Here is a 24,301-nt window from a genome sequence, read left to right on the forward strand (position 1 = left end):
GTAAGTAACTAGAGACACTAGAAGCCACAAAACAAAGGTAATACATTAAAATAAATTAGCCCTGAGAATAAATTTTATTGGAAAGTTTTATTTAATTTTGATTTTGTTTTCCATAAGTAGTAATTAAAATAATTAATTAATTAATCAAAATAAGAATATGCTGATCAATCTCATATCAGAGAGAAAATACAGAGCTTAACAGTATATAAATATGAGCTGTTGTTTTTCGATGTCATCTATGATTGTTCTTTATATTTCTATTTATTGCCTAATGTCGTCGTTTCTTATTTGTTCTAGTCTAGATCTTCTGGCTGATCTCCAAAAATCCATCTCAGTGGCTAGTAATGATTTATCTTTGTAATTTTTGGTTAATTGCCAGACTTCAGCTTTATAGGTTAACACTGGTTTTAATCATCATCATCATTCAACCCGGATCCATCCGCTGCTGGATATATGTGTCCCTCAGTATTTTCCATGCATTTCTGTTTTGTGCTGTTTGCATCCAATTTTTGTCGATAGGTCATCAGACCATCTGGTTGGTGGAAGACCTCTACTTCGATATGCTTCTTGTCTTGGTCTCCAGTGTATTATTCGCTGTGTCCATCTGTTATCCGATATTCTAACTATGTGTCCAGCCCAGTGGCGACACGTGACTTTCCTAAAGTGTTACCAAAACAAGATGTAAAAAATCTTATTTAAAAAAATATGTTGAACCTCCCAAATATAAGTCTTTGTTTTCAATCCTGTGGGATAAAATTAAACAAATCATTATTCCCAAATTATATGTATGTAATTATGTATATGTAATAGGTATAACAATAAATATTAAACAAACTAAACAGATTATTCTACCATAAAATTAACATAAAAAAATAAATAAGTAGGAAAAAGAACATATTTTGAAATTGTTTATATTTTAAGTCTTCCATTGTCAATAATCTCATTTTTTCTTCAAAATTATATATAAAAAAATATACAAGAAGAATGACATTTCAAGTAGTTGATCGATTAGCGCTGTATACTACAATAAGCTATAATGTATATACTAGGCCGTACTAGTAGTGGGTCCTGCAGTATCTGTATTAATATCAGGATAAAGTAGTTTGGCCTAGGCCAAACTAGTTTCTCCTATCGCGTTTAGGACAAGTTTACTAGTTTATCCTAACGCGTTTAGGACAAACTAGTTTGTCTTAAACGCGTAATTTGATATAAACACAGTTCAATGCTAATAACCCTTTGTGGTTGAAGCAAATTATTGTAAATAAAAAAAGATTTTGTGGATGAAATTTGCTTATTTTCTCGAGATAGGTATATTTCTGGTAATAGTTACCATGGATGGAATTCATTCATGTTGATAAGTTGTTCTTTGTACAGCAGTAGATTTGATAAGTATTCACTTTTATGTACGCGTTGAGTATAGAGATATGATTAATTAAATGTTGGTAATATATAGGAATAATTAGAAACGTAAATACGTTTAGAAGAAAGATTAGGGATTATTAGAAGGTCTATAAAACTTTGGTTCCTCTGGAGACAATTTTTTACTCTTAGGAATAGCGCTAGTCCTAACCTGGATGGAGGTTAATAAGAATAAAAGCGACTAAGTATATTTTAGTGTGTATCCAAGATGTTGTAAAACTTACCAAGTTAAGGTCCACTATCACAATAAATCCGTCAGGTGGATTATTATTTAAAGTGATATCAACTACCATAAGCGCTGATCTTAACACTGTTATACTATTGAATTTTTTTAAGTCAGAACTTTCCAACCGAAAATAATGAATAGAATAGTTTTCTTTGGTTCTTGTTGGTAACGTCGATATACTCCTGAAAACAAAATAAAAGTTGACGATATGGGTAGCTTAATCAGGAAATGTAAATATAAACTTTTAACCATATGTACTAACCATAGAATTAAGACGAAATTTGTAAGCAATCTGCGAACACACCAATATTGTAATAATCAAAAGATGACAAAATAAAAAAAATAATAAAAAAATATATCTATCTATCTAATCAGCCCTAAACATCCATCCTTGGATATAGGCCTCCTCTTCCTTCTTCCATGCCTCTCTATATTGGGCAATTTGCATCCATTTTGACCCAGTGTGCTTCTTCAGGTTATCTGTGCTCATATCAAAAAATATATATACATATTATATTATAAAAATATACATAAAAAAATATTATAACGCAATTACAAAAAAAAAGGATCGACTAAACATGATTATCATCATCTTGGTGCTACAGCGCTTAGAGGGCCTCGACCTTCTTAAGCTTTCTACGCCATTCTGTTCTGTCCCTTGCTTGCTGACTAAAAATAGATAATAAAAAAACAGAAAAACAATAACAGTCAAAACAAGTCAATTATATACTTTTAATTTACATTTACTACTAACTAACTCTGATTGTAGATCTGTGAATACAAATTACAAAATAGTCCAGTACAATACATTCGTTTATGTTCGATAATAAAAGAGATATGTACTTTTATATTACAAATGAGGTATGCTATTGGGTCTTAATCAATATCATTCCAAATTTCAAGAGCTACTGTTTCTACTTCTTGTAAGGTTCTAGGAGGTGACAAACGCTCTCGTAGTCTTCTGCCAATTATGTCCCACAAATGTTCGATCCGGTTTAGATCTAGACTATGCGATGGCCAATGCGAAGCCCGAAGATTTACCTGTTGTAAATATTTGGTTACAGTTCGTGAACGTGAGGTCTTGCATTATCGTGCATTAGCAAAAAATTGTTACCAATATAAGGAGCCGATAGCATGGTAGCTAAGTCCTTCGCTATGTAAAATCACTGCTTGAACACACTCATCGCGAGTCAAATTCCTTGTAGCGCATTCCATTTCCCCCAAATAACAAAAAAAATACGGACTTAATTGAAACTTTAAATAATAAATCTACTAATTTTCCCAACAGACCATACACTTTTTGACTGTTAACCATTTGACATCCATTAAATTGTTAATTTCTCATAGTAGACGAGGCAATGAAGCATTAAACCAAGGAATTTTCTGCAGTAAGTTGAATCGTCATGCAACTTTTTGCATTCGATTCGAGAGAGTAACAGGTAAACTTGTGAACTAAATTGATCCCCGGAAAAAAATTTTGTGCATATGAAAATGCATTTTCAAAGTGCATCTCGAAGAGATGGAAATTGAAAAATTTAGAACTCAGGACATATTGACGGAAATGAGTTAAATTTTTATATTTGGGGGTTTTGGAGGTCGCTTAACACGAATTGCATGACGGTGATAGTTTCCGTGGTACCTGGTGCCCAGGGTGGAACTCGTCGCCTGGGACGATCGAATATTTCGCGAAATGAAGATTGGAGCAAAAACCTGAATAATACGTGTACAATATTTTTCAAAAATCTATCGAATGGCCCCCCACTGAACACGACCCCCATCTTAAATAGAAACCCCCATTTTTTTATTGCAGATTTGGATTTCTTACCTAAAAACAAGCAACTTTTATATGAAACATTTTTTATAATTATGGAGGGATGGCGCTATAATCGAAAAAAGCGATTTATCGTGATACCATAGGTAAATTATAGAAACGTTCTAATATATGGAGAAATACACTTCCAAATAAAAAACCAAAAAATACTTGTTTAATATTTTTCAAGAACCTATCGAATAACATCAAACACGATCCTCCACTCCACCCCCTGGAGGTGGGGTGGGGGTAACTTTAAAATCTTAAATAGGAGCCCCCATTCTTTATTGCAAATTTAGATTCGTTACGTAAAAATAAGTAAATTTATTCGATACATTTTTTTCGAATTATGGACAGATAGCGCTGTAATCGGAAAAACACTATTTATTATCTGTCAACAATTCTAAAAAATGTTTTGAATAAATATTACTTATTTCTTCATGAGAAATCCAAATCTGCAATAAAACACGGGGACTCCTATTTGATTTCAAAGTTACCCCCACCCCCCACCTCCAGGGGGTGGAGTGGAAGGTCGTGTTTGATATTATTCGATAGGATCTTGAAAAATATTAAACACGTACTTTTTGGTGTTTTATTTGGAAGTGAAGTTCTCGAGATATTAGACCGTTTCTATAATTTACCTTTGGTATCACTATAAATCGTCTTTTCCGAATATAGCGTCATCTATCCATAATTCGAAAAAATGTTTTAAATAAAAGTTGCTTATTTTCACGTAAGCAGTTAAAATCTGCAATAAATGGGGTTTCTATTTCAGATTTTAAAGTTAACCCCACTCCACCCCACCCCCCTCCAGGAGGTGGAGTGGGGGGTAGGGTTTAGTGGCATTCGATAGATTTTTGAAAAATATTGTACACATATTTTTCAGTTTTTCGCTCCAATCTTCATTTCGCGAATTATTCGATCGTCCCGCGAAATATTCGATCGTCCCAGGCGACGAGTTCCACCCTGGGCACCAGTTACCTCGGAAACCATCGCCGTCACAAAATTCGTGTTCAGCAACCTCCAAAACTTCGAAGTATAAAAATTGAACTCATTTCCGTCAATATTTCCTGAGTTCTAACTTTTTCATTTTCAATCTCCTTGAGATGCACTGTGAGAATGCATTTTCTTATGCACAAAATTTTTTGCCGGAGATCAATTTAGTTCACAAAATTGTCTGACACTCTCTCGAATCGAATGCAAAAAGTTGCATGACGATTCATCTTACTACACAAAATTCCTAGGTTTTGGGATTTTTAGTGCTTCGTTGCTTCGCCTATAGCCTATTTTAGTCTTGTTTATTAAACTAAGCAGATAATGAGGATTTATTGATGAAAAACATCGCTAGTTGTTAATGTACCTAACTTTTTTGTTATCCAGCATAAGCAAATTAATCAAAAAAGGAAATGTTAATAAACCCTAAGGCTACAATTGAGTTTTAATTTAAATATTTTTTATATGCTAGAATATTCCACATAGTGTTCCGAACTTTAAGAAAAAAAACACAATATGATTATTACACCAGGTATAAAATGGCCTTTACCAGTCTAGCAACAATAATATTACATCTATTTTCTTAAAGGATAAGGCTATAACATACTAAAAAAATCACTCAAATCGGACAGCAGGTTTAGGAAATTCGAGAGTTCTAACGTGTACAATTCAGCAAGTGAGTCGATTATTCTGCTCTCAAGTGTATCTCTCCGACTACGTGTACAGGGTTCATCCAACCCTGTACACCATAAAATTTTATTTGTACATACATCGCACTTTAAAAGAATTGTTTATATGTATACGTTTAAATTTGGCTATGAACATGCCATATTAGCGAATGACAAGGACATGTCATATATTATATGGCAAAGAAACTTAAGAGGAAACACTAGCGATCAACAGGTAGCGAAAACGCGTTCCAAGATTGCGGCTGTAATTTTGAATATTTTTTCGAGATATTTGGCACACGTATTCGTAATAGAATGGCGGTACAGAGCCCAATTTGAAAAATATATTAATATGTGGAAATTACTCTGTAATTAAATAAAATATTAAAAAAATGAGCCTGTACCGCCATTAAGAGGAACAAAAAAATACACTTTCTTCAAATAAACTTTTTTATCCGATGCCTAGATTTTGTGTCATTTTGGAACTACTAAAATTTTTTATTTCATTAGTAGTTCCAAAATGCCACAAAATCTAGGAATCGGATAAAAAAGTTTATTTGAAGAAAGAGTATTTTTTTGTTCTTCTTAATGTCGGTACAGGCTCGTTTTTTTAATATTGTATTTAATTACAGTAATTTCCACATATTAATATATTTTTCAAATTGGGATCTGTACCGCCATTCTTTATTATATTACGAATACGTGTGCCAAATATCTCGAAAAAATATTCAAAATTACAGCCGCAATCTTGGAACGCGTTTTGGCTACCTGTTGATCGCTACTGTATCACCTTAATAAGAAGTGCAATAAATGGGGAATGTAAATAAATATTCATATGATCTGAACCAGAAAAATTTCTGCCAGAAACCAAAGAAATAAAGCCCTGTTCTACCTACCTATATTTACCTATTAGTTGAATTTGATACAACAGGAAAATAACACAGAGAAATCGGAAAATAAATGACACACGTCAGAAGAACCAAAAGCCAAAAGCAGTCTCAACGAAATATGTGGTGGAGTTCTGGTATTGAAAATGCAAATGCCTACAACAGTGGATGATTAAATCATTAGAGCCACTTAGTAAAATCCATTTTTTTACAAAAAGGGTACATAATTGAGCTTCCTAATATACAGTGAGGACGTTTGAGTTGGAATAAATTCATTTTCTCGAGAATCGGCGACTCTGGAGATAAATCGCGAAACAGGTCGATTTTTATTTTTTAATTATAACTTTTTGGTATATATCATACTAGTGACGTCATCCATCTGGGAGTGATGACGTAATCGATGATTTTTTAAATGAGAGTAGGGGTCGTGTGATAGCTCATTTGAAAGTTTATTTAATTCTCTATTCAGTAATGTGATCACTAACATAATTTTTTGTATAGAGTATCCAAAAAAGTAATTTTTGAATTAAATAAATTGATGCCAAAAGAGGAATATATTGTAATTTATTTAATTCCGAATACATTTAGGGCTGTCAGAAAACGGAAAAATGTTTATTTGACAAATAAATATTGTTTTTCGCCTAAATTCAATGTTAAAGTTGCCATCCACCTGGCTCTTATCAGTTTGATCATTTGATTTAAGCGGAAAGAAATTTTTGTTTGTTAAGAGTAAACAGTAGCGATCAACAGGTAGCAACAAAATATTATAACTTCGGGAGATAGTATCATAAACTTTGGCAACCGTGGTAATCTTTGACATTATCTAAGTTTAATATTTTGACAGTATCATAGTCGCGCTAAATGGAAGTAATAGAAAACGATTTTATTATTAATAAATAGATATTATAAAAATAAACCAAAATGGGTGAAAATTTTATGTTAAGATAGGTACTTAGAAAGGTATTTGCATGAAATATCTAATATATATATATATATATATATATATATATATATATATATATATATATACATATATATATATATATATATATATATATATATATATATATATATATATATATACATATATATATATATATATATATATATATATATATATATATATATATATATATATAGTGGCTAAAACACCCCCGTGGGGGTAGCGCCGCCTTCACAGGCTCTCTAGATCCATGTTTTCGAGGTGGATCAGTCCTCTATTCTTCTTTTCTTAGACTGCATTACATATCCGGTTCCAGCTCCTTCTGTCTCTTGCTCTTTCTTCTGCATTTCTAATTCCCATGTCCTCTAGATCTCGCTTCTAATTCCCATGTCCTCTAGATCTCGCTTCACCTCTTCCAGCCATTTGGACCTCGGTCTTCCTCTTCGTCTCCTACCGGTCGGAGACCACTTTGTTACTATGTTTATTATCGCCTCTTCTCCTGCTCTCCATACATGCCCAAGCCATCTCAATCTTTGTATCTTTATTCTCCTGACTATATCTTGCCCCTTCAATTCCTCATTTATTTCATTATTTCTTCGACTCCTGTATTCACCTTCTGCTGTTTTTATTGGTCCTAATATTGCCCGAATTATTTTTCTCTCAGTTCTTCTCAAATTTTCTTCGTCTGTCTTGGTCATTGTCATCACTTCTGCTCCATACATTAATGTCGGTCTAAGTAATGTTTCATAGAGCCTTAATTTAGTTGTTTTTGTTAATATCTTGCTTTTTATCATTTTTTTGTTGGCTTGGAATGCTCTATTTATTGCCAATGATTTCTCTTTTATTTCGTTTTCTCTTGTTCCATCATTTGACAGCATGACTCCTAGATACTTATATTTACTTACTTCTTCAAATTTGTATCTTCCCACTTTGACCTCACTATTGGTAGGTTTTTTTCCTAATCTTAACATTTTTGTTTTGTTTTCGTTAATACTCAAACCCACTGTTTTTCCTTCTTGAATGAGTTCCTCTACCATTTGCGTTAATATATCTCTTCTCTTTGCCATTATCACGACGTCATCGGCATATGCTACAATTTGACCTCCTCTATTTCTGAGTGTTCCTTTGTTCATTTTTCTGGTAATATATTCTATTGCCATGTTGAATAATGTTGTGGACAAACTATCACCCTGCCTCACTCCTTTGTTTGTTTCGAACTCTTCTGTTTCCCCTATTTGCGTTTTCACACTCACTCTGGTATGACTCATCGTCATTTTTATAAGTTTTCTTAATTTAAGAGGTACCTGTAGCGTTTTTAGTATTTACAATAGTTGCTTTCATTTGATGAAATCAAAAGCTTGTCTAAAATCTACGAAAAGTATTGCTAAGTTTATGTTAGATTCGTTCGCCTTCTCCATTATTTGTTTTAGTATGTACATCGCATCTATTGTGGATTTTCCTTTCCTGAATCCACATTGATATTGCCCTATCTTATTGTCTGTTGCTTCCTGTAATCTTCTTTGTATTATGGTTGACAACAGCTTATATACTGTACTCAGTAATGTTATTCCCCTGTAATTTTGACATTCTTGTTGGTTTCCCTTTTTATGTATCGTTATTATTTGCCCTGTTTGCCATTCTTCTGGCATTTTCTCTTCTTTCCAGATGTTTACTATCAGTTTGTGTATTTCCCTATGCAACGGTTCTCCTCCTAATTTTATGAGTTCGCTGTTTATGTTATCTTTCCCGGGTGCTCTTCCGTTTTTGTTATTTTTAATTATTTCGATTACTTCTTCGAGTGTTGGCTCATTCGTTCCATTATTTTGCCACTCTTCCTCCATTTCTGTAATCTCTTCTGTTTGATTTTCTGCCAATAACTCCTTGAAGTGTTCCATCCAGACTTCCATATATGGTTGATCTTGTGTTACTATTTGCCCTTGTTTATTTTTAGCTCCACTTACTTTTGGTTTGAAACCTCTATTCTGTTCTCTGATTTTTGTGTAGAATTTCTTGGTGTTCTGAGTCTTACTTTCCGCCTCAATTTCCTCTAACTGACGTTCCATGAATTTTCTCTTATGTTGTCTTATTATTTTGTTGCTTTCCTTTCGTTTTTGTTCGTATATGTCTCTATGTTCAATTTTATGTGTCCGCATCCACTGCTTTCGTGCTTTTACTTTTTCTTCAACTGATTCTTTACATTCTGTATTGAACCAGTCCTTCTTTTTTGTGATTTGCTTCGTCCCTAGTGTAGTCTCCGCCGTGTGGTTAATTGCTTTTTTAATATCCCCCCATACTTCTTCGATATCATCTCTATCCTTATTCAGTGCGGCAATTCTTTTACCTATTTCATCTCCATACTTTTGTATCTCTTTTGCTTCATTCAATTTTTCGATATTCCACCTCTTATTCCTTTCTTTCTGCCTTCTCATTACTTTCATCTTTTGTCTCAGCTTTGCTACCACCAGGAAATGGTCTGAATCTCTGCATGCACCTCTGTAGCTTCTCACATCCATTATACTTGATTGTCTTCTTTTCGATATTAATATGTGGTCTATTTGTGACTCTGTTTTTTGGTCTGGAGGAACCTATGTGACTTTGTGTTTTCTTGGATGCTTGAACATTGTACTGCTGATAGACATATTGTTTCCTGTCGCCATGTTGCATATTCTGTGCCCGTTGTCATTCGTTTTCTCATGTATTGTATGTTTGCCCGCTATTTGCTGTATATAATCCTCCTTTCCTATTTGTGCATTAAAATCGCCCAATATTAATATCACATCTTCTTTTGGTATTTTTTCTAGCTATTCTTCCATAGTGTCGTAGAAATAATCCTTTTCCTCCTCTTTCGCATTTTCTGTCGGTGCATAAACATTTAGTAGGGATATGTTTGTCGGTTTAGCTTCAATCCTTAGGTAGGCTATTCTTTTGTTTATTAGTCTGACTTCCATTATTTTGTCTTTCATATTTCCAGTTACTATGAATCCTACTCCATGTTGTCCTTGCTTTTCTTCCCCTGAGTATATAAAGGTACCATTCTTTTGATCTATTTGTCCTTTCCATTTCCATCGAATTTCCTGCAATGCTGCTATTTCTATGTTGTACTGTATCAGAACTGATGTTATTTCTTCCAGTTTTCCTGCTCTAAGTAATGTTCTTATATTCCATGAAGCTATTCTTATAACACCACCTTCTCTTTTTTTCTTTTTTGTATTACTCTTCTTACTTTCTTTCTTTTTGCTAATCTTGCTTGTTCTCATGTCCTTTTGTATCATTGCATTGTCCATTTTTCGTTCTGTTGTCGTCATAATGAGTTTCCGTTCCAATTCTAGTTTTTTAATGTTTGAGTTTCGTTTACTTTCTTTATTTTTTCTCTTGGACCTAGTTCTGTGTCTCCGTGTGGTGATCTTTCACTCGTTGTTCTTGTTCCAGTTCTATTCTTTGTAGTTTCTGCCATAGTATCCTCTCTAAAATCTTCGGAATCGCTGTTCCATCTTTTGATCTGGTGTATATCATACTCGTCTCCGTTAATTATTAACTTGTTATATTTAATATTTGCGTTGTACCCTTTCATCCTTGCCTCTTTCATGTGTTTTATAAGTATTTTGGGTTGTTCGATTATGGTTTTTGGATAATCTTCATTAACAAACCATTTCGATCCTTTTAATTTCCATGTAGCTTTAAGAATTTCCGTTCTTTTATTCCCAGTTCTTAACTCTACCAGGACTGGTCTTTCAGAATTTCTAGTTTTGTCTCCTATTCTTCTAATGTCTGAGACCTCTTGGTTGGCTTTGCAAGGTATTTCCATTTTGTTAATGATGTCTTGTACTTTGTTTACCAACATTTGTGTGTCCTCATCGCTTGTTTCTTCAATGCCGTGTATTATAAGGTTTTTCCTCTTCATATCTCTTTCTATTTGGTCTATTCTATTTTTCTGCTGATGCAGCTCTTGTTTTAGAAGCTCATTTTCATTTACGAAATATCTAATAATAAAACAATAATAAATAATCATCTTTTGTTGTGAAGCGAAACAAATTTCGATTTTCGCATAATTTTGGCACGGTTTTTAATGGAATTTTTCTTGAAATGTTTCACTTTATTTTTCGTTTTGATTTACTTTTTCCATTTTGTTAAACTATTGATAATATTTTTAGAATAAGAAATCCTCCTAAAACTTTATATACTCACATTAGAATTCGAAATATTTTTACGTTAAATATACTTACCTACTATACCTACCTACATACAACTAAAACTCACAATTAACAACAATCTATTCTTTCAAAGAGGCCAACAACTTATAGGTCTGGATCCCGCGTATGAAAAAAAAGTTGATTAATAGCAAGCTGAAATTTTGTTAATAGCTTAAGGGTGTCTAGTCGGATAAACTTTGATATATGCCAACACTGGAACAGGGGCAGTTTTAACTGTGGAACAGGTTAAAAATTTGGAACGGTCACACCACGAAAACGGCACATTTATTTTGTCCGACAGAACAGACTTAAACTCTCCGAACAGAGATTAAACTCTCATGCAAAAATCAGACTGCTATTTATCACCTGTCATAATTCCTGTCATTTGAAATATTCTACATGTTCCACTCATTAAAACGCCAATTTGGTGATAAATAGCAGTCTGATTTTTGCATGAGAGTTTAATCTCTGTTCGGAGAGTTTAAGTCTGTTCTGTCGGACAAAATACATGTGCAGTTTTCGTGGTGTGACCGTTCCAAATTTTTAACCTGTTCCACAGTTAAAACTGCCCCTGTTCCAGTGTTCGCATATATCAAAGTTTATCCTACTAGACACCCTTAAGCTATTAACAAATTTTCAGCTTGCTATTAATCAACTTTTTTTTCATACGCGGGATCCAGACCTATTATACAAATATATAATAAATTAACTATCACTAAACACTACTTTACTATGAAACCACAATAACGAATTCTTAAATTGACACACTACTGCACTGAATAGATATCGATAAAGATGACAGAACAGATTAGAGAAAACCTGACGCAGGTTTGTCAAAATGACAGTGATAATTTGTCTATGTTGCCTAATTAGTTATTTAGTTATAATATGTTCCATTTCTTGTTAGAAATAAAAAATTTTAGTAGTTCCAAGATTACACAAAATCTAGGCATGGGATAAAAAAGTTTATTTGAAGAAAGTTTTTTTTTTCTTCTTAATGGCGGTACAGGCTCCTTTTTCAATATTTTATTTAGTTATAGAGTAATTTCCACGTACTAACATATTTCTGAAATTGGGCTCTGTACCGCCATTCTTTATTATATTACGAATATGTGTGCCAAATATCTCGACAAAATATTCAAAATTAGAGCCGCAATCTTGAAACGCGTTTGTTGCTACCTGTTGATCGCTACTGTAGCCTCTTAAATAAACATTTTTTTAGAGTAACATTTTTGGATGTTGTTTTATGTGCTATTAGATTGAAAACTTAGTTTTTTGCTACCAGCTGCCGCTAGGGCATCCCTGTCATTTCGTTCGTTGCAATCCGTGAGCAGCATATGTGCCTCCTGATTAGAGGTTGTTAAGTTTCGAAACCGGTAGAGGTGCTTGCTGCACTCTCTGATTGAACTGGAATAATGATGCGGCTGTAGTTTTGTGTTGCAATGAAATTGAAAATGGCTATTAATTTTTGATTTTTTTTTTATTTTCTGACAGCAGTAAAATGTATTTCGAATTAAATAAATTACAATATATTCTTCTTTTTGCTTCAATTTATTTAATTCAAAAACTAATTTTTTGGCCACTCTGTATTAATAATTATGTTAATGATTACATTACTGAATAGAGAATTAAATAACCTTTCAAATAAGTTATCACACGACCCCTACTCTCATTTTAAAAAATTAACGATTACGTCATCATGCCCATATGGATGATGTCACTAGTATTATATATCTGCCAAAAAGTCCTAATTGAAAAATAAAAATCGACCTGTTCTATAATTTCTCTCCAAAATTGCCTATTTTCAAGAAAATGAATTTATTCTAACTCAAACGTCCTCACTGTATATTAATGCGTTTGTTTCCATTTGATTATCTTGAAATTTCACTTAAGAGGAAACAGTAGCGATCAACAGGTAGCGAAAACGCGTTCCAAGATTGCGGCTGTAATTTTGAATATTTTTTAGAGATATTTGGCACACGTATTCGTAATATAATAAAGAATGGCGGTACAGAGCCCAATTTAAAAAATATATTAATATGTGGAAATTACTCTGTAATTAAATACAATATTAAAAAAACGAGCCTGTACCGCCATTAAGAAGAACAAAAAAATACACTTTCTTCAAATAAACTTTTTTATCCGATGCCTAGATTTTGTGTCATTTTGGAACTACTAATGAAATAAAAAATTTTAGTAGTTCCAAAATGACACAAAATCTAGGCATCGGATAAAAAAGTTTATTTAAAGAAAGTGTATTTTTTTGTTCTTCTCAATGGCGGTACAGGCTCGTTTTTTTAATATTGTACTTAATTACAGAGTAATTTCCACATATTAATATATTTTTCAAATTGGGCTCTGTACCGCCATTCTTTATTATATTACGAATACGTGTGCCAAATATCTCGAACAAATATTCAAAATTACAGCCGCAATCTTCGAACGCGTTTTTGCTACCTGTTGATCGCTACTGTATCACCTTAAAGTACAATAAATACTCAGGCAAAAGTGACAACACAGCGGGCGTCGCAATACCTGACTCAGATGCAGATGCCATTGTTTGTCATTGCTGTCCAGCCTAGCTTGTAACTCATGTGAATATTATTTTGTATTCTTGATGATTAGAGATATAATTTATAATAAACAGTTTCCACTGCTCTCTAGTGATATTCTTACAGTCGTATACTATTGTTTGTGAATTCAGCAGACATTGGATGTTAGTTGCACCACCAACCACCAGGTACCAGAACATCATGGGAAAAGCCAAAGAAATCTCACCAAGGAAAATAGTGAACATAAAAATTTTCTTATTGAACACTAATCACTCCAACAGAAAAATAGCATAAATTTCTAAAATTTCAAGGGCTACTGTGGACCGTATAAAAAACTTGGCGAATGGCAATGTGGTTTTGATCCCATGACACAATGTGTCGAAAAAATGTGGCCGATAAAAAAATTACACCACCGAAAAAAAAATCGAAATATTGTCTTGGTAAACAGAAAACAACCTTAACAGGCATGGATCCTGCGTACCAAAAAAAAAGTTGATTTTTAGCAAGCTGAGAATTTGTTAAAAATTTAACGGTGTCTAGTCGGACAAACTTTGATGTATGGAAACACTGAAACAGAGGAAGTTTTAATGGTGGAACAGGTTAAAAATTTGGAAAGTCAGACTACGAAAACGTCCCATGTATTTTGTCGAAAAGAACTTCCAATTGATTTGTTACCCTTTTACTAAATTCCCATGCGAAAATCAGACTGGTATTTATCACCAACTGGGCATTTTAATAATTCCGACAAGTAGATTATATTGTCAAATGACAGGAATTATGTTAGTGATAAATAGCAGTCTGATTTTTGCATGAGAGTTTAATGAAACGGTAATAAATCAATTTAAAGTTCTGTCCGACAAAATACATGGGACGATGGGATCGTAGTTTGACGTTCCAAATTTTTAACCTGTTCCAGTGTTCTCGTACAGTAAAGTTTGTCCGACTAGATACCGTTAAGCTATTAACAAATTTTCAGCTTGCTATTAATCAACTTATTTTTTGGTACGCGAGATCCAGGCCTATAAAAGATTTTAACGAAAATGATGCAGGGGTCTGGCATCAAAATGACACCAACAGCTCGTCGCCGAAAAAAGATCTGTGAAAAAAGACGGGTTTTCAACCCGTCGCGCGTCGCCCTGCAAAAAAGCCGCTGCTCACATCAGCCATGAAGAAATAAAAGCTTCAATGGGTTAAAAGTCATAAAGATTGGACCCTTAATAATTGGAATCAGGCAAATAACATTACTTAACATTGATTTTCTTTTATTTATTTATAAATTTGTTTATGATTTCAAATTAATAATAATATTCCAGGTTTGTTTTTCGGGCGAATTTACTGTGCAGATCTTTATGGATAGATCTAAACTTGTGAGGCGAAAACCAGGGAAAAATACAAAGCGGTTTGTATTTTAAGGACGGTTAAGCCCCCCTGGGCATCATATTGTGGTCTATTATATACAATAAATGAACTGGTAGACTCTACACTGTAGAAGAAACAATGCAGCAGGACCAGTACTCGAGAGTACTGCAAACAAAAATGCTTCCGGAGGTCCAGGAGTAGTTCACAAATAAGAGTTTCACGTTTATGCATGACTCGGTGTCTTGTTACAAGGCAAAAACTCATACAATTTTCCTTGTTAACAACCAGATAGAGGTGCTCGACTGGCCTGGTAATCCGCTAGATCTGAATCCAATAGAAAATCAAAAATGAATAACCATTTTCAACTTCGTTGTGACAAGAAACTACAGCCGCATCATATTCTAGTTCAATCAGAGAGTGCAGCAAGCACCTCTACAGGTTTCGAAATTTATTAGTCTCTCATCAGGAGGCACATATGCTATTCTCTCTGGCTCAGCCAGGACAAACCCCGGCGTGCAGTTACGGATTGTAACGAACGAAAAGGCAAGGATGTCCTAGCGCAACTGCTAGCAAAAGACTAAGTTTTCAATCTAATAGCACATAAAACAATATTAAAAATATTACTCTACATCCCACCAGATTGAAAACAATGGGAACCTTCTCTGGTTACACCTCCGAGGCTTCTAAAATTTGCAAGCCATAACGGATGCCGAGACTAAAGAAGATGAGGGAATTTTACAATTTACAATTTACGTCCCATCTGCTCAGCGCGGTAAAGTTCCAACGAGAATGGTTCCCTTCGTACTCCAATCAGAGTAAACATGTAAATCAAAAATGAATAACCATTTTCAATTTCGTTGCGACACGAAACTACAGTCGCATCATATTCTAGTTCAATGAGAGAGTGCAGCAAGCACCTCTACCGGTTTCGAAACTTATTAGTCTCTCATCAGGAGGCACATATGCTGCTCTCTCTGACTCAACCAGGACAAACCCCGGCGTGCAGTTACGGCTTGCAACGAACGAAAAGGCAGGGATGCCCTAGCGGCAACTACTAGCAAAAGACTAAGTTTTCAATCTAATAACACATGAAACAATACTAAAAATATTACCCTACATCCCACCAGATTGAAAATAATGGAAACTTTCTCCGGTTACACATCCGAGGCTTCTAAAATTTGCAAGCCATAACGGATGCTGAACGACTAAACACCGTTAAGCTATTAACAAATTTTCAGCTTGCTATTAATCAACTTATTTTTTGATACGCGAGATCCAGGCCTATAAAAGATTTTAACGAAAATGATGCACGGTTCTAGCGAATCAAAATATTCATTAAAAGAACACTTGACATATTTATTTGACACGTACTCAGAGGTCATAATAAATTATTACAATGTAAAAATAAAATATTTTGTAATGCATTCTGTCCTAGCAGACGACGGCGACGCCGACGCACACCTTCGCTCTGAAATTAATTGTATGTAATTGTCTATTTAGTTTTTGAGAATGCTGTCCTTTCATAAAAAAAATCTGTGTTGTGACGCCGACAGTAACTTGAAACTTTTTAAAGTTGATAAAAATATAATACAACACACACTCAATTGTTTTTCCGTTAGTAGGATTCTAAATACCAGATCGCATAACTATTAAACATTGTACTTTTAACCTTTCTGCAATTCTATATCAATGGGTCAAACAAAATTCCTTTCTTTAGACAGAGAATGTTCTTTAATATAGTCAAGTTTATGTCATTAATTTTGGTTTTTGTGTTTTAACCATGTTTTAGCACATAATATGTAATATAAGGTTATTAAATGCAAATGTTTAAAAAAACAAACTGACTCCCGTAGGATATGGTAGATAGCTCAGTTAGTGAGAGTATAGGCAGGGATAGTGTTTAGATCGTGGGTTCAAACCCCTCCCGATGTGAGTTGTTTAGACATTTATTAATTTGGTTGGTTTTTACTATGTCTACAGGGTGAGGCAGATAAAGGTCCTATTAGAAATATCTCGAAAACTAAAGGCAACAGAATCATGAAAATGGGAACGAAGGGGTTTTAAAGAGTGATCAATTTAAGGGAAATATTTTTATCTATTTCCTACTTCCGATTATACCGGATGTTGCTTATAACTTTTTTTTAATGGGGCGCTCTGTATATTTTTACATTTTTAAATTCTTCTCGATGTCTTCGTTGTTAAAATATTAAGTTTTGTAATGTTATATAGGGTAGTTTAAAACAGAATTGCATTTTTTTTTTTCTTAATTTCGTAGCACTATTCACACCCTGTAGAATTGTAGAAGTTTGACATCAAAAACTCTATTTATTTTATATGATTTTTAATATAGTCTACTACTGTTAAGAATTGTTAGTATGTATAGCTAAAATAAAAATAAGTAAAATAAAAAAAGAGTTGGTCGAAACACGGAATGAGTATTTTCTGAGTTTTCTTAAATGGAACACCCTGTATTTTAGTATTGTAATGAAATAATATGTTATGGTACTTTTTTATTTCTTAAGCATTCCCTATACCTAACTGCTTTAGTTTGTGAGTTATTGGTGATTCAAGCCAAATATTAATTGCAACAAAACATACGTGAAATTTTATTAGATTGGTCGTGAACATTCAATCGCAAATAATTTTTCGAAACACATATTAATCTAGGAATACATATTAATCTAGCCCTAGACTGATCCTAAAAATTACCAATAATGGTTGAGCTATCAAAATACCTACGTAGTTAACATTGTGGCGCGATTAAATAAAAAAGTACCATAAAATATCCTTTCATTACAATACTAAAATACAGGGTGTTCCATTAAAGAAAACTCAGAAAATACTCATTCCGAGTTTCGACCAACCCTGTATATAAAATGCAACATTTAAATATATATACTAATAATTTTTAACAATAGTAGACTATATTAAAAATCATTTGAACATAAATAAAGTTTTTGATGTCAAATAACTACAATCCTACAGGGTGTGAAAATTGCTACGAAATTAATAAGAACACGTAATTATCTTTTAAACTACCCTATATAACATTACAAAACCTCATACTTTTAGAAATAAGACATGGAAGAGAATTCAGAAATGTAAAAATATACAGGGTGCTCCATTTTAAAAAACGTTATAAGCGGAAGTTATAAGCAAACTTCCGGTATAACTTGAAGTAGGAAATATATAAAAATATTTTCATTAAATAGATTACTATTCAAAACCCCCTATTCCAATTTCCATGATTCTGTTGTTTTTAGTTCTCGAGATATTTCTAATAGGAAGGTTATCTGCCTCACCCTGTGTGTTAAGTCAAGCTGAAAATGTACCTATACTGTTACGTTATTCTAAGATCTAAAGTAACGTTTAATAAATAGCAATATGCTAGTGGGTAACTGCGAGACTTGCAAGACTCTTGCTGCAAGACCAAGACCAAGACCAAGACCGGGAGTGCAATACCAAGACCAAGAACAAGACCAGGTGTATTGGTGCAAGACCAAGACCAAGACTCTCTAAGGCTCGTCTTGGTCTTGCATTTGGGCAACACTAATAGATATAGATTATGCCTAAAAAGACTAATAAAAAGCTACTTACCAAATATCGAATAATTCTTTAATTTCGGGATTTATACCACTATAATTATCAAAAAGTAGGGGTTCCTCCTTTTTCAATCTATAATGTACACTAATAGTTGTTTTTGCAAATTCCACATCATTCTCACAAGCCAAAAGAAACTCTACGATCAGTTCGTCTGGAAGCTCTTTGGGGACATAACTTTCGTTGCAAATTTTTAGCGAGGATTTTACCGCTTCCACGTTTGTTCTTGATGTTCTTCCTACCGAAATAACCTCGTCTGCCGTGAAATTGTACGGTAAGATCATGATTGGAAGTATTCTGTTAAATTTTGTTTATTTATTGCCGTAGTTCTAAGGTTCTAGATATTGTTCACTATTTATCTTTATTCGATTCTGAACTGTATAAATCTTTTCATGTTTTATAGTTGAAGGTTAAGAGTTATCAATAAATTAAATATTATTTATCTATAACATGTATAAGAAAAATTGGGTATTTTGTGTTTACCATAACATTTTGATGAGGATTAGCACATTAATATAGTCCAGGTAAATAAGGGTCTCCTCGCGACATTCAATAATCCAGGTATCTGAAAACTTTTTTAGTTATTGTAAACATATAGGAAAAAAACCTACATCTTTTCTGCCTAAAGTTTCTAGAAGCCGTTTTTTTTTAATTATTATTAACAATTTACTGCAAAAAACGTGATTTTTTCGATTTTTGCACCCCGTTAAAAAGGTAAATAGTTGACAGAAAATTACAAAGTTTGAATTTTTAGAACATTGGGAAAGCTTCAAAATGCCGAGTTTTGAAAATTAAAAAACAGCAATAGCATAAGACACAGCCAGTCAATAATGAAGTTAGCGCCAAATAAAAGTAGAAGAATTATACTCTCAATATAATGTATTATATTAAAAAAAAAAGAAACAAAATATTTATTTATTATAGTCGAAAATCCTAATACAAAATTATTGACATTTTAAGATTATAAACAATTAGAATAACTTTAAAAGTAGGTATTGTTCGTAGAAAAAATATCTTTATACAGGGTGTAACAAAAATACAGGTCATAAATTAAATCACATATTCTGGGACCAAAAATAGTTCGATTGAACCTAACTTACCTTAGTACAAATGTGCACCTAAAAAAAGTTACAGCCCTTTGAAGTTACAAAATAAAAATCGATTTTTTCCAATATATCGAAAACTGTTTGAGGTTTCTTATTGAAAACGGACATGTGACATTCTTATGATAAGAACATCTTAAAAAAATATAGTGAAATTTGTGCACCCAATAAAAATTATATGGGGGTTTTATTCCCATAAAAACCCCCAAACTTTTGTGTACGTTCCAATTAAATTATCATTGTGGCACAATTACTTAAACACAATATTTTTAAAACTTTTTTCCTCTTAGTACTTTTTCGAAAAGTTAGTTTTTTTGAGATATTTTGAATATTTTGTCAAATCCACCACATATTTGTGTACTGTAAGTACGATTATCGAGACGTGGTAATCATGAAAATTTATTTATAAATTACAGTTTGAGATATATTTTGAACCATATAAAAAAAGAAGCCACATCTGGATAAAAGGTGCCCTATCCGAAAAATACTAAGAGGCAAAAAAGTTTTAAAAACACTGTGTTTAACTAATGGTACAGCAATAATAGTTTAATTGGAACGTACACAAACATTTGGAGGGTTTAAAGGCACAAAACCCCCATAAAATTTTTATGTAAACATATTAAAAAAGAAGCCGCATCTCGATTAAAACTGGTTTATCCGAAAAATATAAAGAGGCAAAAAAGTTTTAAAAACATTGTATTTAAGTAATAGTACCACAATAATAATTTAATTGGAACGTACATAAAAGTTTGAGGGGGGTTTAAGGGAACAAAACCCCCATAAAATTTTTATGGGCTACACAAATTTCACTATAATTTCTTTTTAGGATGTTCCTGCCATAAGAATGCCACATGTCCATTTTCACTAAAAAATCTCTAATAGTTTTCGATATATCGGAAAAAATTGATTTTCATTTAGTAAATTCAAAGGGCTGTAACTTTTTTTGTGTGCATATTTGTACTAAGGTAAGTTAGGTTCAATCGAACTATTTTTGGTCCCAGAATATGTTATTTAATTTATGACCTGTATTTTTGTTACACCCTGTATATTTTAACAACAATTTTGAAATAAAAAAATCAAGTCTAGAGCAATTTGGGCCAAAGTTAGCCATGTTTTTTTTTAATTCACAGCTAATTTGTTTATAACAATGAAGAAACCTAATTGCCATTTTAGAGAATGAGATTTGTATATTTTGTCAAAAAATTTGCACCAACATTGTACCTTCAAAAGACTTTTACGAATTTTCAAAAATATAGTTCAATTCGGACACATCTGTAAATAAGATTTTTTCTTATTTAGCTTATCCTAAATAAGCGAAACCGGTCGTCGGAGTAATAGGCGAAGGAACGAAGCACTAAAAAGCCCAAAACCTAGGAATGTTGTGCAGTAAAATGAATCGTCATGCATCTTTTTAAATTTAATTCAGGAGAGTGTCAGGAAAGTTTGTGAACTAAATTGATCTTTGGCAAAAAAATTCTTGAATAAGAAAATGCATTTTCAAAGTGCATCTCGAAAAGATGGAAAATGAAAAATTTAAAACTCACGAAATATTAACAGAAATGAGTTCAATTTTTATACTTGTGGGTTTTGGAGGTAACTGAACACGAATTTCATGACGGCGATAATTTCTGAGGTACCTGGTGTCTAGGGTGGAACTCGTCACCGGGACGATCGAATAATTCGCGAAATGAAGATCGGAGCGAAAAAGTGAAAAATAAGTTTTTAATATTTTTTAAAAAATCTATTGAATGACACTAAACACGACACCCCCCTGGAGGTGGAATGGGGGTAACTTATGCCCGGTTGCACCAACAGATCTTAAGTTCCAGATTAGCTAAGCTCTACTTATAAATAGGGCCTCTTTGAGTATCACTTACGTTTCACCATAATTTTAGATTCTTACCTGATTATCAATTATATCTATTATTATATTATGGTATTCTTATTGTAATATATTATAACTATATTATATTAATTCTTATGATATTCTCGACTTAAGCTTAAGATCTGTTGGTGCAACCGGGCATTAGAAATCTTAAATGGAAACTCCCATTTGTTATTGCAGATTTAGATTGTTTATGTAAAAATAAGCAACTTTATATATATAACGGCGCTATAATCGGAAAAAATGATTTATCGTGATACCATAAGTAAATTATAGAATAGAATAGAATAGAATATAATAGAATAGAATAGAATAGAATAGAATAGAATAGAATAGAATAGAATAGAATAGAAATATGCTTTATTGTCATGAAAAATTGTACAATTTTATCGACAAAGCTTATAAAAAGTCAAGAAAACAAAACAATAACAATCCAATTTACTAAAATTACATAAATCGTCAATATATTTACAATAATAACAATAATGAAGTTAAACAGAAGTAATCAATTGCAAAATTTAAGTAAATTGCAAATGCATAGTCTACCTAGTAATTAATAAGTTTAAAAGTTAAGCTGCTGCATATGACACCCAAATATAGACAAAAACATGATAATAAAAATACTACTTGTGCAAAGGGTACTGTAATTTCTTAGTTATTGATTAAGAAAATCTTCTACTGAATAATATGGTCTTTCAGATAGGTAGGCTTTTGTCAATTTACGGAATTTGGGGAAAGATGCTGCAGATTTAAGTTGTAGAGGGAGATGGTTGTAAATTTTTTTTGCGGAATATAATATATATTTCTTTACTAACTCAGAGGACGGGATCGGCATATAGACGTCAAACGTAGAATTTCTCGTGAAGTAGTCATGATTAGGTCTTGGTGGAAAGACATGTAGATGTTTACAAATTAAGCAAACAGTTTCTAAAATATACAAAGATAAAAGGGATACAATTCTGTGATCTTTGAAGTAACTTCTGCAATGTGTTGTTCTTCTGAGGCCAAACAGATATCTAATTGCTCTTTATTGTAATAGTGCAATAACGAAGATGTGACTCGAATAAAGAAAAATATGTTATTTTGGAAGATGCTAAATTGAGTTCATTCGAAACAGATCTTATAGCATAGCAAGCTGAGGATAGTTTCTTCCTTAACAAATCGATATGGTGGGACCATTTAAGGTTGCTGTCTAAAAAAATACCAAGAAATTTTACAGAATCAACGGTACTGATCTGGCTGTTATTAAGAGGTAAGGGTTGAAGGACTCATTTATAAGACAATGCTACTGTTTTATCTACGTTAAACGAGAGTAAATTAGAGTCAGACCAGGTTTTTATTGTAAGTAGATCAGAAGTTATAGTAGCATGAAGAGTTGCAATATTTGAGTTGCTCCAAGTGATACTGGTATCATCAGCAAAAAGAAAGACTTTTCCATCGATTTTTAAACCAGTATCATTTGCTCTAACCAGTTGTTTCCTATCATCCAAGTAAGATTGGAACCAATCTAAAGAAATACCTCGAATTTCGTAGAAATTTAGTTTTCTTATCAAAATGTTATGATTTACACAATTAAAAGCTTTGGCATAGTCACAAAAAAACGGTGGCAGTGTGAAGATTATTGTTCAGTGCTTGATAAATCTCATGTAGTACAGAAAAGATGGCATCAGTGGTGCATTTATTATTTAAAAAGCCGAACTGATTTTGCGACAAAATGTTGTTTTCAACTAGAAAGGACAAAAGTTGGGCTTTTATGAGTCTCTCAATAATTTTGGAGAGTACCGGTAGTAGTGCAATAGGTCTATAATTGCAGGTATTAGATATTTCACCACCCTTATGAAGGGGAATAATGATGGCTGTCTTCAGGCACTCTGGAAATTTACCTTTCTCAAAGGAATCATTAATTAGTGAGATGAGGACTTCTAACACATTTTCTGGGAGGTTAGAAAAAATTGTTATCGATAGACCGTCAGTACTACAGGAGGATTTGCTTTTGATACTATTGATTGTTTGGATCAGTTCAGATTTATTGACTGGTTTTATAAAGAATGAATTCGAGACCTTTCTTGAATTAGGGAGATAAGCAATGGGATCTTGTTGTAGCAAAATAGTTAATGTAATATTTTTACTCACATTAACAAAGTATTCATTTAGATTTTCAGGGTCTGGAAGGGAAATTGTTTTAGCAGTGTGGGTTTTATTTCGAAGATCGTTTATTATGGACCAAGTTTCTTTTGCAACACTTTTTGAGCTCCCCAAACGGTTATGGTAGTAGTCTTTTTTAGCTGATTTTATGTTTAAGATAGGTTGCCCTGTACTTGGTGATATATTCAGTGATAGAGACGTTGGTAGTAAATTTCCTGATATAGAGAAGAGAACGCATATTCTTGGAAGATATTCGGATACCTTTAGTAGTCCAGGGTTTGCGATGTTTTGGCTTAATTGCAATTAAAGGAAATGCTTTATTGAAGATACAGACAAGCTTATCCAAAAAAGCACTGAAATTATTATCCACGTCGATAACAGGAAAGCGCCACTCAGAGGTTAAGCATAATTTTTGGAAATTACGAAAGTTCCGGGTGGAAAAAATCCTGCCTAAACGTCGGGTTTTCGAGGAGGGTTTGCTCAAGATATTAAACTTCGTATAAACTGCTTCATGATCAGAT

General features: G+C 32.9%; 1 protein-coding gene across 4 annotated transcripts in view; it reads right to left on the bottom strand.

Annotated features, from left to right (window-relative positions):
* Positions 1-19,050, bottom strand: part of LOC114335457 (retinaldehyde-binding protein 1-like) — a 64,906-nt gene extending 45,856 nt beyond the window's left edge. The window contains exons 1-2 of one of the 4 annotated variants that reach the window (XM_050645588.1): positions 18,645-19,048; positions 1,644-1,827 (exon numbers count right to left, since the gene is read on the bottom strand). In XM_050645588.1, the coding sequence (XP_050501545.1) occupies positions 1,644-1,827; positions 18,645-18,931 (471 nt within the window). In that variant the 5' untranslated portion in view covers positions 18,932-19,048. Of the gene's footprint in view, positions 1-1,643; positions 1,828-18,644 lie in introns of all 4 variants that reach the window. The other 3 variants (XM_050645587.1, XM_050645589.1, XM_028285698.2) reach the window with 3 other exon arrangements.
* Between the last annotated feature and the right edge of the window lie 5,251 nt (positions 19,051-24,301).

Source organism: Diabrotica virgifera, chromosome 3 (genome assembly GCF_917563875.1).
Source record: "Diabrotica virgifera virgifera chromosome 3, PGI_DIABVI_V3a".
In the NCBI taxonomy this organism is placed as follows: Eukaryota; Metazoa; Arthropoda; class Insecta; order Coleoptera; family Chrysomelidae; genus Diabrotica; species Diabrotica virgifera.